Source organism: Chanos chanos, chromosome 11, assembly GCF_902362185.1.
Source record: "Chanos chanos chromosome 11, fChaCha1.1, whole genome shotgun sequence".
Classification (NCBI taxonomy): Eukaryota; Metazoa; Chordata; class Actinopteri; order Gonorynchiformes; family Chanidae; genus Chanos; species Chanos chanos.
Genome location: NC_044505.1, coordinates 1,812,501 through 1,826,154, shown reverse-complemented (window position 1 = coordinate 1,826,154; position 13,654 = coordinate 1,812,501). Strand labels below are relative to the sequence as shown.

At 43.7% G+C, this 13,654-nt stretch overlaps 1 protein-coding gene across 1 annotated transcript; it reads right to left on the bottom strand.

Annotated features, from left to right (window-relative positions):
- Nucleotides 1-238: 238 nt before the first annotated feature.
- On the bottom strand, nt 239-12,170 carry LOC115823990 (choline transporter-like protein 1). The gene is made up of 16 exons (XM_030788047.1): nt 12,119-12,170; nt 11,624-11,710; nt 10,656-10,798; nt 10,259-10,395; nt 9,946-10,039; nt 9,491-9,660; nt 9,175-9,264; nt 8,483-8,622; nt 7,876-8,062; nt 6,798-6,966; nt 5,503-5,659; nt 3,214-3,297; nt 2,458-2,595; nt 1,218-1,454; nt 689-766; nt 239-331 (listed from the first exon to the last, which is right to left on the bottom strand). Exons 1-16 carry the CDS (start codon nt 12,140-12,142, stop codon nt 308-310), a joined length of 1,959 nt encoding a protein of 652 aa, XP_030643907.1. The 5' UTR covers nt 12,143-12,170; the 3' UTR covers nt 239-307.
- Nucleotides 12,171-13,654: the final 1,484 nt, after the last annotated feature.

The window sequence follows — 13,654 nt, the reverse complement described above, 5'->3', positions numbered from 1 at the left end:
CAGTACAGAAACAGCACGTTTGGCGAACCACAAAAACACCACTGTGACATCCAAATGACCACAGCGGCTTCACTACGCACAATATATACAAAATATTTCAGCTAATACAAAACCAAAAAAAACGCTGGTGTCCTTAATAAAAATGTTTATATAAAAAACACAACAGTTAAATGTGCATGGCTGTCAGGTAACTTGCTTAATTATGCAACTGTGACACAACCAGCCGTTGACTGAGTTAAATTCTCCTGAGTAAAGCCGATGGTAAATTAAAGCCTAGCTTTAGTGTAGCATCTTCAGCTCATCTGTGTTACGCCAGAGTTCCTCTGCCAGTCTGAAACAAACCAGTGACGATTCCCATTAAGAAACCAGTCAAACAGGGCATGTGAGGGGCAAGAGGAGAGTGGACTACATGTTTAATAAAGGGGCTAAGAGGAGAGTGGACTACATGTTTAATAAAGGGGCTAAGAGGAGAGTGGACTACATGTTTAATAAAGGGACTGAGAGGAGAGTGGACTACATGTTTAATAAAGGGGCTGAGAGGAGAGTGGACTACATGTTTAATAAAGGGGCTAAGAGGAGAGTGGACTACATGTTTAATAAAGGGGCTAAGAGGAGAGTGGACTACATGTTTAATAAAGGGACTAAGAGGAGAGTGTAGCTGGGATATCAGCAGTGCTAATTCACTCACCATTGGTTTCATCTCTCTGCTGTCCCCCTCTGATGGCCCGCCACCCTCCATTGCTCTCCTGCTGTTCTCCACAAACTCCTGTGTGTCAGAGCCAGAGAATGAACACAGAGTTCACAAACACACACAGAGTTAACAAACACACACACACACACACACACACAGAGTTAACACACAGTGCTTAAAGGATTTCAGGGCTGACCAAGACTGGTGTTCAACAAGGTTTTAGATGCACTGTAAAGCCACAGTGTTTTTTGAAGAACTTTAGTGACATGTAGCGACAGTGCGTCACACCTGTGTTTAATTTAAATTAAAGCCTTAATTAAACACAGCTTTAATTCTCATTCATCTGTGCACTTCACCACATACAAAGCACAAAAACCTTTTCCTAGATTATTCTGGTAATAATGTTAAATATGTCTAGACGTGAAGAACGGTGTATTCTGCAGGCCAAGGAAAGGTTACATCTGAAGAAATCCAGGTTTAAGAGACAAACGTGAGTCAGGCGTTTTCCCTGCGCGGCGGTTCGTACCATCAGGGCTTTGTCCATGTAGTACTCTCTGCCGGGGCTGCCGTCGTTGTATTTGGTGTCGATGGCGAAACACAGGAACAGCACGTCCACCACGATCTCGAAGACGGACAGGAAGCAGTGCGCGACCAGGAAGGCGAAGAGACAGACGATGATGAGGGGGAGGACCCACACTGTGTACTCTCTCTGGTAGTTCAGCGCCAGGACGCCAGCGAAGGCCGTGCACGACACGATCAGAACCTGCAGACCCAAACAAAACCCACCGCTTTTAACACAGACACAAATAACTCCCCAGAACCAGAACCAGACCCAGTGAGCATCAGCAGTGTGAGTGACTGGACAGCGTCCCAATTCTCCTCAATGCCTCCTTTTCTCAGCACCTTACTTCGTCAACAGGATAAACAGCAGTTTTGAGTAGGACTCTGTTACATATTCATGAGGCATCGGATGTTCGCTTTAGCACACTCCTGTTAGACTTTAAGGTCGCTTTAGGAGAAAAGGAGACAAGGTAAGAAAGGTATGTGATAGAACAGGGCCTTTATCATTGAAGTATTTAACCCAATATTTATTTAACCCAGATGAGACACCCACTTGGCTCACTCCTCAGGCTGAGACACAGTCAGTGAGAGACCACTGACGTTTGCTCTCCAAACATCCAGTCCAGGGCAATTCTCAGCCAGCGAGAAAATCAGTGCAGAAACACAGTGTATTCGCCTGGAGCCTCTTCACTCAAATGAAAATGTGCTCTGACTGCACTGCCACAAAGGTTCCTCTGACCTTACAGATTCAGGTTACAGAAACGTATTCTATGAGTTAATATACAGTGGTTACTGCTCAATGAGATCTCATGTAATCAGAAACAGTGTCCTTGTTATCAGTAACTCATGGATAATCTAGTCTGGCAAGGCCTGGTTTTGACGGCTTGTGCCTTAACTATTTTCTTCCCTTTTTTTTCTCTCTCTCGTCTGACCAGTTATAAAACTCTTCCTCTCACAGCTGTAGCCTCAGTCAGTCTGTGTGATGTCATTTCCTCTGACAAGTGTGCAGACCTCACACACACCACATCACTGCACTGTATCACAGAGGCTGAGCTGGGTGACAGCTTCATACCCTGCACCTCACTTCAACCAAAGTACAACAGACCACGCGGATCCTGAGGAAACACCCCAGATGAGTCGACTGGCTGACGTTTGGTAGTGTCTGTTACAGGGAAGGGGAGGGTCCCCATGCCCTCATGCTGTACCTTTCCCAGGAACAGGACGAAGTCTCCGACGGAGTTGATCGCGGCCACACGGAGGGCGTTCTCGGCCAAGATAACGAACGCGTCTCGGGCTGATGTGCAGAAACTCGTGCTGTTTATCGCCGTGGCAGCGTATGCATTCTGCAGCAAAACACACATACACACAAGTAACCACACAGAAATGATCACTGGCCTCAAGTAACACCTAAAGATTCATGTGCACATGGTTGTTTATAAAGATATTATAGATGTTTTACCCATGGGCTGAATCTGTATTTGTAACTGTAAGTCACTCTTACTCTGTAAATTTATTCCCGACAATAGCCAGCGTAGTTTAGTGGTACAATCCAAACACATTTTACTGCAGTAACTAGCTAGCGTATCTTAGTGGTATAATCCAAACACATTTTTACTGCAGTAATTAGCTAGCGTAGCTTAGTGGTACAATCTAAACACATTTTTACTGCAGTAACTAGCTAGCGTATCTTAGTGGTATAATCCAAACACATTTTTACTGCAGTAATTAGCTAGCGTAGCTTAGTGGTACAATCTAAACACATTTTTACTGCAGTAACTAGCTAGCGTATTTTAGTGGTATAATCCAAACACATTTTTACTGCAGTAACTAGCTAGCGTATTTTAGTGGTATAATCCAAACACATTTTTACTGCAGTAACTAGCTAGTGTAGTTTAGTGGTATAATCCAAACACATTTTTACTGTAACGGAGTGTAGGCAGACTGGAGCAGATTTCACACACCTGGTTCAGGTAACTGAGACACTTCTCCAGACACCACAGACAGCAGACACAGGCCTTCAGCATACAGCGGGCAAAGGCGTTTTCCTGTTACACAGATAAAACACTCATAAACCACTGTTACACTCTTATGATCTCTCATAACACTTTATTACCACTCCTCCCTATGGAAAAAAAAAAAAAACCTTCAGTTACTACAACAATGAGTGATTAGACATCTGTTATTACCCCTAACGAAAAAAACACATCATACACAAAAGAGAACTCAGCAAGACCCTGGGTCTTCTTAACTAAGACTGCCATTAAACTCTCCCATTATACCCTCCCATTATACCCTCCCATTAAACCCTCCCATTGAACTCTCCCATTATACCCTCCCATTGAACTCTCCCATTGAACTCTCCCATTATACCCTCCCATTGAACTCTCCCATTGAACTCTCCCATTAAACTCTCCCATTAAACTCTCCCATTATACCCTCCCATTAAACTCTCCCATTGAACTCTCCCATTAAACTCTCCCATTAAACTCTCCCATTATACCCTCCCATTAAACCCTCCCATTAAACTCTCCCATTAAACTCTCCCATTAAACTCTCCCATTAAACTCTCCCATTAAACTCTCCCATTAAACTCTCCCATTAAACTCTCCCATTAAACTCTCCCATTATACCCTCCCATTAAACTCTCCAATTATACCCTCCCATTAAACTCTCCCATTATACCCTCCCATTATACCTTCCCATTATACCCTCCCATTGAACTCTCCCATTAAACTCTCCCATTAAACTCTCCCATTAAACTCTCCCATTATACCCTCCCATTAAACCCTCCCATTATACCCTCCCATTAAACTCTCCCATTATACCCTCCCATTAAACTCTCCAATTATACCCTCCCATTAAACTCTCCCATTATACCCTCCCATTATACCTTCCCATTATACCCTCCCATTAAACCCTCCCATTATACCCTCCCATTAAACTCTACTAACTGTTCATGTCTATAATATGGTAAACTGTGGCTCTGAATTAGCTGTATTAGCAGTTACTCCCATCATATTGTGTAAACTTGGCCGTGGACAGTGTTTCTGACCTCTGAAAACTTCATAGCTAATAAATCTGTCATTATATATAACACTAACTATAACACAGCTAATAAATCTGTTATTATATATAACATTAACTATAACACAGCTGATAAATCTGTTATTATATATAACACTAACTATAACACAGCTAATAAATCTGTCATTATATATAACACTAACTATAACACAGCTAATAAATCTGTCATTATATATAACACTAACTATAACACAGCTAATAAATCTGTCATTATATATAACACTAACTATAACACAGCTAATAAATCTGTCATTATATATAACACTAACTATAACACAGCTAATAAATCTGTTATTATATATAACATTAACTATAACACAGCTAATAAATCTGTTATTATATATAACATTAACTATAACACAGCTAATAAATCTGTCATTATATATAACATTAACTATAACACATATAACACTAACTATGACACAGTTAATAAATCTGTCCAGATCCGCCAGCCAATCAGAAAACTCTCCCTGTCCATTTGTGTGTAGTGTGGTGTGACTATGTTTGTCTACATGCACCTTTAAAACAGAGTAAAGGTTAGAAAAACAATGGAGTGAAACTGAAGTCTCACTGAGTTTGGTTATGTCGGCTAAACTGGCTAAACTGTCAGGTTAAACAGAGCAGACACACCTCCAACCTGACTGTTTAAAGGTTTGGCTCTGTGACGTCTCTAAACACCTCTGAGCTGGGTTTAGGGATGGTTCTGTGGATGTCTGATGGCTTTAGAGCTGTTTTTTGGTGGTTGTATATGGTAGTTTTGTGTTACACTCACCCTGCCTCTGAGCTGGGTTTAGGGATGGTTCTGTGGATGTCTGATGGCTTTAGAGCTGTTTTTTTGTGGTTGTATATGATAGTTTTGTGTTACACTCACCCTGCCTCTGAGCTGGGTTTAGGGATGGTTCTGTGGATGTCTGATGGCTTTAGAGCTGTTTTTTTGTGGTTGTATGATAGTTTTGTGTTGCACTCACCCTGCCTCTGAGCTGGGTTTAGGGATGGTTCTGTGGATGTCTGATGGCTTTAGAGCTGTTTTTTTGTGGTTGTATATGATAGTTTTGTGTTACACTCACCCTGCCTCTGAGCTGGGTTTAGGGATGGTTCTGTGGATGTCTGATGGCTTTAGAGCTGTTTTTTGGTGGTTGTATATGGTAGTTTTGTGTTACACTCACCCTGCCTCTGAGCTGGTTGTGTATGAAAGTGAGGACGAGACGCGGGATCTCCACCAGGGTGATGATGAAAGCTCCCTTAGCAACCGTTCCCAGGTGATACCGCATCAGACGGAGAACGGAAGACAGAATGGGCGTCATGGAGACCTCAGACTTGTTTCTGAGAGAGAGAGTGTGATAGAGAGAGAGAGTGAGAAAACCATATCACACTGGAATCTCCAGCCTTGTGGAAGGCATTACATGTGTTTGGGGTTGGTCTTAGCCATGTGTTTGGGGCTAACTTTAGCCAGTAGTGTATGAAGGTAAATATGTTACAAAATGGGGGAGCTTGTGGACTTGATTTTGAGAACTTGTGGAACACGATGCAAGAACAAAAATCTGAACTTGTATGTTGAAATTTCCACTCACAGGAAATATTCACACACCCGTGTTCTGAATGTGAAGTCACAGAAAAAATATTCGCAGATGTGTAGATTGATATTTACATATATACAGTGACAGCAGCAAATCTGTAATCCAACATTTACTCAGATTTATCTTTTTTATCGAGTCCATTGTCCAGTACAGCCACAACTCGGTGATTACAACCACAACAACGTCAGAGACCAGAAGACGAAGCCCTCTGATTGGTCCACCCCCCCCCCCCCCCCCCCCACCCCCTGCTCTCTCACTTCCTGAGCTACAAGTGCACGTTGGTTTTGCGACACATTTATCGCAGAAGTCAAGGAGCGATTGGAGAGGGTGTAATCACCGAGTTGTGGCTGTACTGGAAAGAACTCACATGCTGTTGGTGGTGGATTTGATTCCTAAACAGAGACCATTTCTGAGTGAGGTCATTAGGTCATTAGGCCGCGGTTCCCAAAGAGGTCTCTCTAGACAGCAGTGTGAGCTAACCCAGCGGCTGTGGCCCAGTGCTGTTTGACCAGTCAGTTTAACTGGGGGTTTATCACACTGGGTCTCAGTCAGAGCCCCCGGCCCCCACACACCCTGCACATCGTCACCGTCACAGCCCACTGGGCTAAACAGCGCCCTGCCGACGGACTGGGCTGCGGGGTCCGTCTGTGCTGGAGCTGAAATGGACCGGGCAGTTTGGACCTGAGGACCAGACCTCTGAACCGCTGGGTTTAAGCTACGGCGTTTTCAGACTGCTTCTCTACATCTGAACCGTCGTCAGATACACTGGACACATGTTCTCCGTGCTTGTTGACATTTGCACGTTTGATATCACCGCATTAGTATTCCGATACGTGAGAAGGAAAAAACACGTCCCGCTGGTTGACCTGTTCCCCGCCTCTCACCGTGTGAAGTAGTAGCTGACCACGGCTCCGGCGATGGTCATCTGCTGGCAGGCCAGGATGAACTCGCTGATCCAGATCAGACCGACTGCGTGGTACCACACCATGTACTGCAGCGGTCCGGACATCTGGAACTCCACCAGCCCAGTCTCGCTGTTCTTCACGGCGCTGCCTGTGGACACGGAGTCACGCTTTACCACACGCTTTACCGCACGGCATTTCATAGCCACACATACGCAGGGCTACAGACTGTATGTATTTACAGCCATACTGGTACACCTTCTTCTATAGCTTTTCATTTTCATTTCCCATCATGACCTGAGGGCTGTGCTACAAAGCGAGGTAACCGGCTTATCCAGGTCATCTCTGGTTCAATGACTCAGAGTAGTAAACCGGCTAACAGAGCTCTCTGGCTTTGTCTTGCTAGGAGAATGAGGCCATAGCCCAGGTAAAAACAGAGCCCTCTCTCAGGACTGTATAGACACACCACACAGATCAGGATTCTCTTACAGTTTGGCATTTTGCCCACTGTGGCATCTTTTATGTACATTTTTGTTAAATGTCAAAGGCCAAATAAAAACCCCGATTTCACCTGCTCTTTGTCTCTAGGGACTCCATGACTGTTTCTTCCTGCCTTACGCCTGATCAGAGACATTTCTCTTTTTGTGTGGGCGTGAGTGTTTGTTGTGTGAGTGTTTGTTTGTTGTGTGTGAGTGTTTGGTTGCGTTGCTGTGATTTGTTGAGTGGCTGTGAGTGTTTGTTGTTTGTTGTGTGGGTGTGAGTGTTGTGTGAGTGTTTGTTGTGTGTGAATGTTTGGTTGCGTTGCTATGATTTGTTGTGTGGCTGTGAGTGTTTGTTGTGTGTGAGTGTTTGTTGTGTGGGTGTGAGTGTTGTGTGAGTGTTGTGTGTGAGTGTTTGGTTGCGTTGCTGTGATTTGATGTGTGGCTGTGAGTGTTTGTGTGTGAGTATTTGTTGTATGTGAGTGTTTGTGTGTGAGTGTTTGTTGTGTGGGTGTGAGTGTTGTGTGTGAGTGTTGGTTGTGTGTGAGTGTTTGGTTGTGTTGGCGTGCGTGCCCTCTGACCTGCGGTCCCGAGCATCAGAAGCACGGTTATCCAGTAGACCCAGAAGAGCATGAAGGTGAGAAAAGTCCAGAAGGGCTGGAGGACCAGCAGCGGCAGGTGACTGAACACTTTACCGGCCACGTGGAACAGAGCGATCGTCAACGCCACCCTTTTCCTCATGACCAGCATCAGCAGCAGTAAAATCACCTGACAAAACAAACAAACAAACAAACAAACAAACACAGATTTACACAGACGCATTACCGACAGACACAACACAGGGACACACACACAGTACTCATATAGAGTCTTACTTTTGTTCATTAACATTCTCCTTTATCCAAAGTAACTTCCCAGACAGGCAGGATACAAACCAAGCAGCTGGTCACTGAGGAGCTGACTATGGCACAGGCGCCAGGGCTCCGTTCAGTATTAGACCACATACAAATGCAAGAAGAAAGTGTAGGGAAAGTAAGAGAGTGAATTACAGACAGACATGGGTGGGTTGGTAGACACACACACACACACACACACACACACACACAGACACAGACACACACACACACAGACACAGACACACACGCACACACACACAGACACACGGTCAGACGGGGCAGGAGTGAGTACCGTGAAGACGGTTGCAGCGATGGCGTAGATGAGCAGGGCTTGGACGTTGTCTTTGGCCACCTCCAGCTCAGGAGCAGGCAGGGTTTCATTCACAGCTTTCTTATGGTCCACATACAGCCACCACAGAACACCAGTGCCCCCTGCAGGCAACACACACACACAGTCACTTAAAAACAAAACCACACACTCCCTGAATGTTAGGCCAAATGGTCCAGAAGGACATGTAGACCAATCAAATCAGACAGATGATTCGGAGAAGAGGTGCTCTACAGTATGTGCTATATATGAGTGTAGGTGCAGTGCTTCTGAACAGTCTGGAGTGAACAGGGAACATATTAAACCACAGAATCAAGAGTTCAATTTAAAACACAGAAAATAAATTAAATATATGAGACTTTCATGTTCATAAAGAAATGGAATGCCCATATCGTAAACCTGCAGCCCCTATGGACCAATAATGCTCATTCTGTTCTACAACACTCGTCCTTTTGTTTGGCAGAAAGAAGGAGCTCAGACAGGCTCACAGTAACTGTTCTGTTGTAGTGCAATGATATTAACCAACTGTTTAAAAAAAACCCATCTAACTCTGCTGTGAGGTCAGAACCAGAGACTGTCCAGAGGTCATCTACAGTAATGTAGGCTGTCTGTGTTTTGTTTACATCACATGATCAGTGACCTCAGCATGACCTTACCCAGAGATCCTATCACCACCACAATGGTCAGAATCCAAACCAGAACCACAGAGATGTACCGGATCACAACCATCAGAATCAGGGAAAGAACTACAAAACACACACACACACACACACACACAAACCAATGTGAGTAGGCTTTTCAGTAAACTCATTTATAAACTTTGAGGTGTTTTACACTGGCAGACACTGTGAGCTGTGCTGTGAGTAGTTCTATATTTAAAAGTTACGGTTGAAACTCGATAGGTCTAGAGCTGAAGTCGCTCGGGTGCGGCTGGTCTAGCGGAGAGTGCTCTGAAACGGTTCCAGGTCATACCCAACGACAGCAGGCAGAGGCCGAGGATGATCTCTTTAGAGGTCATGACCCCGGCAATGACCCTTTGGATCACACTGTTGTCGCTGACAAACGTGATGAGAGCTTCAGCAAACTTAGCGTAGCAGGACACATCAGCAGGAAGACAACGATGAAACAGGGGCAAAGACTTGCTACTCACACACACACACACACACACACACACACACGCGCACACGCACACACACACACACACGCACGCACGCACACACACATAAGCATGTACACATGTGCACACACACACACGAACACACGCACACAGGGACAGAGAAAGAGAGTGACTACAGTGAGAACAGAGTGAGTATTTTCACACTTGGCAAAAACGTTTGCATCAATCTTAAATGCCGACAGCAGCCTTGACAAACATGCATTCGCAGTGGTGCAGTACAAGTTCAGCTTTACGGTGTTTGGTGTTTTACCTGGGAGGGACAGGAAGCTTGGGGCATTTGGTGACTCTGCTTGGGTCTGTGGGATACTTGCCGGGTGTGAAGTCGTATGTGCACAGCTCAGATCCTAAACACACACACAAGGCACAGAGAGATCACCTTCCTCAAGTACTGTCAGAGACTGCCTAAGAGCAGGGGACCATGTCAGGCTCTAGCATTAATACTGAGTTCAGTTCCTGACCAAAATACAGCTCTACAATAATGCATGTGATGCATGTGCGTTTTTGCGTATGACCTTCAGAGTGTGTGTGTGTGTGTGTGTGTTACGACAGACAGAAGGCCTCACCGTTGTTTAAAGCAAACGTCTTGATTTCCTCATAAGTCTTGATTTCTGAGTCCGGGCAGCGGGACACACACAAAGCCACTGACTTAATCCTCCTCTGCACTATGTCAATGTTACAGGGGTCCAAGAAGAACACGTACCTGCAACAGCGCATGCACATGCACACACACAACCACACACACACCCACGCACGCACATGCACACACACACACACAATTATCAGCTTTGCAAATACAGTGGCCATTAACTTTTAACTTTGTGTTTCACTTTCTCTCTCTCCAGTGATACTTTACATACAGTGTCTGTAGGTGTTCAGAAAGGTCGTTCAAAAGGAAATGAATGATTATAATTGTTGTTGTTGTTGTTTTGCTCAGTGTTGGTCAATGTCTTTGTTACTGACTTTCTGGAGGTTTGGTCTCGCCCGCTGAGGTCGATGCCCTCGATTTTGGCATTTTTTTGCCCACATATGTTTCCATAGCTGTCGTAACCAGAGACGAGCCTGGAGGCGCCGCCGGTTGCTATGGCAAAGCCACAGATACACAGCTGAGAGAGACAGAGACAGAGCGAATGAACAGAAGAACCACATCTGTGATTCAGACAGTCACAGTCAAGTGAGCGGCGCTAAGCAGCTGTAAAAGATATCAAAACTTTGACACTTTATCACTGTGGTCACGTCCAAACTGCTATCACATCGAACTAAAACCGTAGCAATCACTAAAAAAAAAAAAATTAAAATTAAAAACTCAACAGCAGCTTGGACTCTGTACTCAAAACAAGTCCTTAGGTAAACACAGCTCCCCCTCATGTTCACAGTGACAGCTAAGTGACCTCATTAATGCAGCCTGGAGAACAGATGGAGAACTGATATGTGAGCTCATTTCTGGACAAAAGTGAAGCTCTGTAAATGCTTATACCCTATAACGGGCACGCAGGCTACTAAACACGCATTGAACATGACAGGTATTTTATTTCGTCTATATTTCTGAATATTTAGCGCAGTTGGGTGAGTGTGTAAGTCCTGTACCCCTAAGTTGATATTATAGCAACTGGACTTTAAACTTATAGCAGCTTTATAAAGTGGACTTTAACCCGGGAATGACCACACACTCATTCACAAAAAAACGAAAGAAAAAGAGTGATCGTCTTACGTAAATACAAACATCTGAAATGACTATGGTTTACCGCACTTTGCGAGAATATAATAACAGTTATGTACTCATACACGAACATACGTTATTAATTTAGAGAAAGAAATTAATCGCGTTTAGCAATCCCAGGATGCCTGTGGTACGTAAACCTCTCATCAAATGGCCGATGCAGCATCGGTCACTCAAACACTCCCACTGACGGCCGTGAAGAGACACTCACCATCCCAATATTGAAAAGCAGGAACAGAAGAAACCACGGGATGTCTGTGCACCGTCGCTCCTCCAGAGGGTTCCAGTCGGGCTTCTTCTATCGAGATCAAATATTATACACTGTAAGTGAATCATTCTCTTTCAAACTGGAATACTTACGCTAAATTCGAATCGTAAAATTTATTACAACCAGAGTCTCAGACAGTTCTTAAAATTCCAACACTCATAAACTGTCGGGCGGAAGTGATGTCATGCTTGTTTACAATCAAACCGCGGTATTTTGCCTGAGGTATTGTAAACATGAGACAGTTCAGACGAATCTAATCATATATGTGACATATGTCAACGTTATTTGCTGTTTAAAGTTGCCGGTTTTGCAGATGCTATGTCCTGGCTAAGTTGCACAACACAGGCTAACAACTGACTTACGGTAACTTAAATTTCACTCAAAGTTTACTTTTATACTAAAAAATGCAAGTAAAACACAAACTTTTCCTTTGATTACCTCAGCGCTGCTGCAGCACCCCATTTCAGCAAATTCCCGCTTGGCTGTATAGAGCAGAAAAGATAACCATTCAAAACTTCCAAATTGCAAGGGAGTGCCCTGATAACCTGCTTTGTGTGGGTCTGTGCTATGAAAAGATATATCCTAATAGTTTAAATAGGAGAAAACGCGCTAGATGTATCCATCTAATATTTAAACAGGCGAATACTTGTTGGTTCCATGTTTTTTTTCACTTTAGATAACAAGCTAGCAGGCTAAAGGGATTAACTATTGGCTTGGCTTCTTCCACGATCTTCAGACGACTTCCTGAAGAGTTTGACGAGTCGGCCAGGGCGGGGAAATCCTCCTCCGCCCTCAGGGGATTTCTGAACTGATTTGGGAACAGTTATGCCTCAGTTGGCTTATTAAACACGTCGAAAACAGACACATGCACGCTGTTCCTGGATCTGTTTCTGTGTCTGGGCGGTGTAGATTTGAGTGCCTTAGGTGTGATTAACCTTTCTATTGGATTTGTTGCGTGATCTATGCTCACCTAGTGTATGTATGCCAGGGCACCCCTTTATTGTGCTTGCAATATAGAGAAATCGATACATTTATTTTCCTCCCACACTGTAGGCTCGAGTTATCCCGTTCCACAATCCTCCAAACGGATTATGTCATTGCCGCTGATCAAGGTTAAACGGCAGCTACACATTGTTACGTGGAATAAACTGGGAATTTGTCTCCTTTTAATACTTGGTAGGCTTTAGGAAAATTCTGTAGTCAGCAACTAATTCACATGTATTCTGTTTTAAGTGAAAAATATATATATATAAGTAACGTAAACATCTATACAGGTGCAGCTGTGTTGAGAGACAACGGAACCATATGAGACACGACTATCAATGACTATTGTGTCCTACCGGAAAAATCTCGTTAAGGAAGATTTCCTTGGGGAAAACGAACTTTTCACAAATGGCTAATGACATGTTCACCACCGATGTGAGAGCTATGGAACTTTTAAAAGGTAATTGAACATTGATGTGGTTTATAATGATTCAGGTTGGTCTGTGTATCCAAGGCAACATTTTCTGTCAACAAATACACACACACACATATACACACACACACACATACAATCTTAAATATGGTCAACTGGTCAACAAATGATCGATCCTGTGTATTAAATAGCGTGCACAGAGGACGAGCCGATTTTCAATTTCCATCATCCAAATGAGAAATATAGTGTTCACTCATTTACCACTAGATGGAGCCAGAGAGCCATTGTGAGTTGCATTGTCATGTGACATTTGTTTGGATACAAGGACAAGTAATGATTCTCCGAGAAGTTATATGTTATGAAACCGATTCTGACGGGGAATCTTTGTATTTGGTATCAACCAATGATTACACACTTCATATCTGTTAATGTTCATATTCTGGTGCTGGAAACGTTTTTAAGTTTCAGTACAAAAAAAAAAAAAAACGAATACAGATGGAAGGGTGTATAATTAAAATGCTTCGAAAGTGTTGTTTCTCTCTTCGGAGAGAGTGTAG

Coding starts and splice junctions, on each gene's coding strand:
- LOC115823990 (XM_030788047.1), bottom strand. CDS start 12,142: ATGGGGTGCTGCAGCAGCGCTGAG. Junction 11,711..12,118: donor GGTGCTGCAGCAGCGCTGAG/GTAATCAAAGGA, acceptor TGATCTCGATAG/AAGAAGCCCGACTGGAACCC. Junction 10,396..10,655: donor CGAGACCAAACCTCCAGAAA/GTCAGTAACAAA, acceptor GCGCTGTTGCAG/GTACGTGTTCTTCTTGGACC.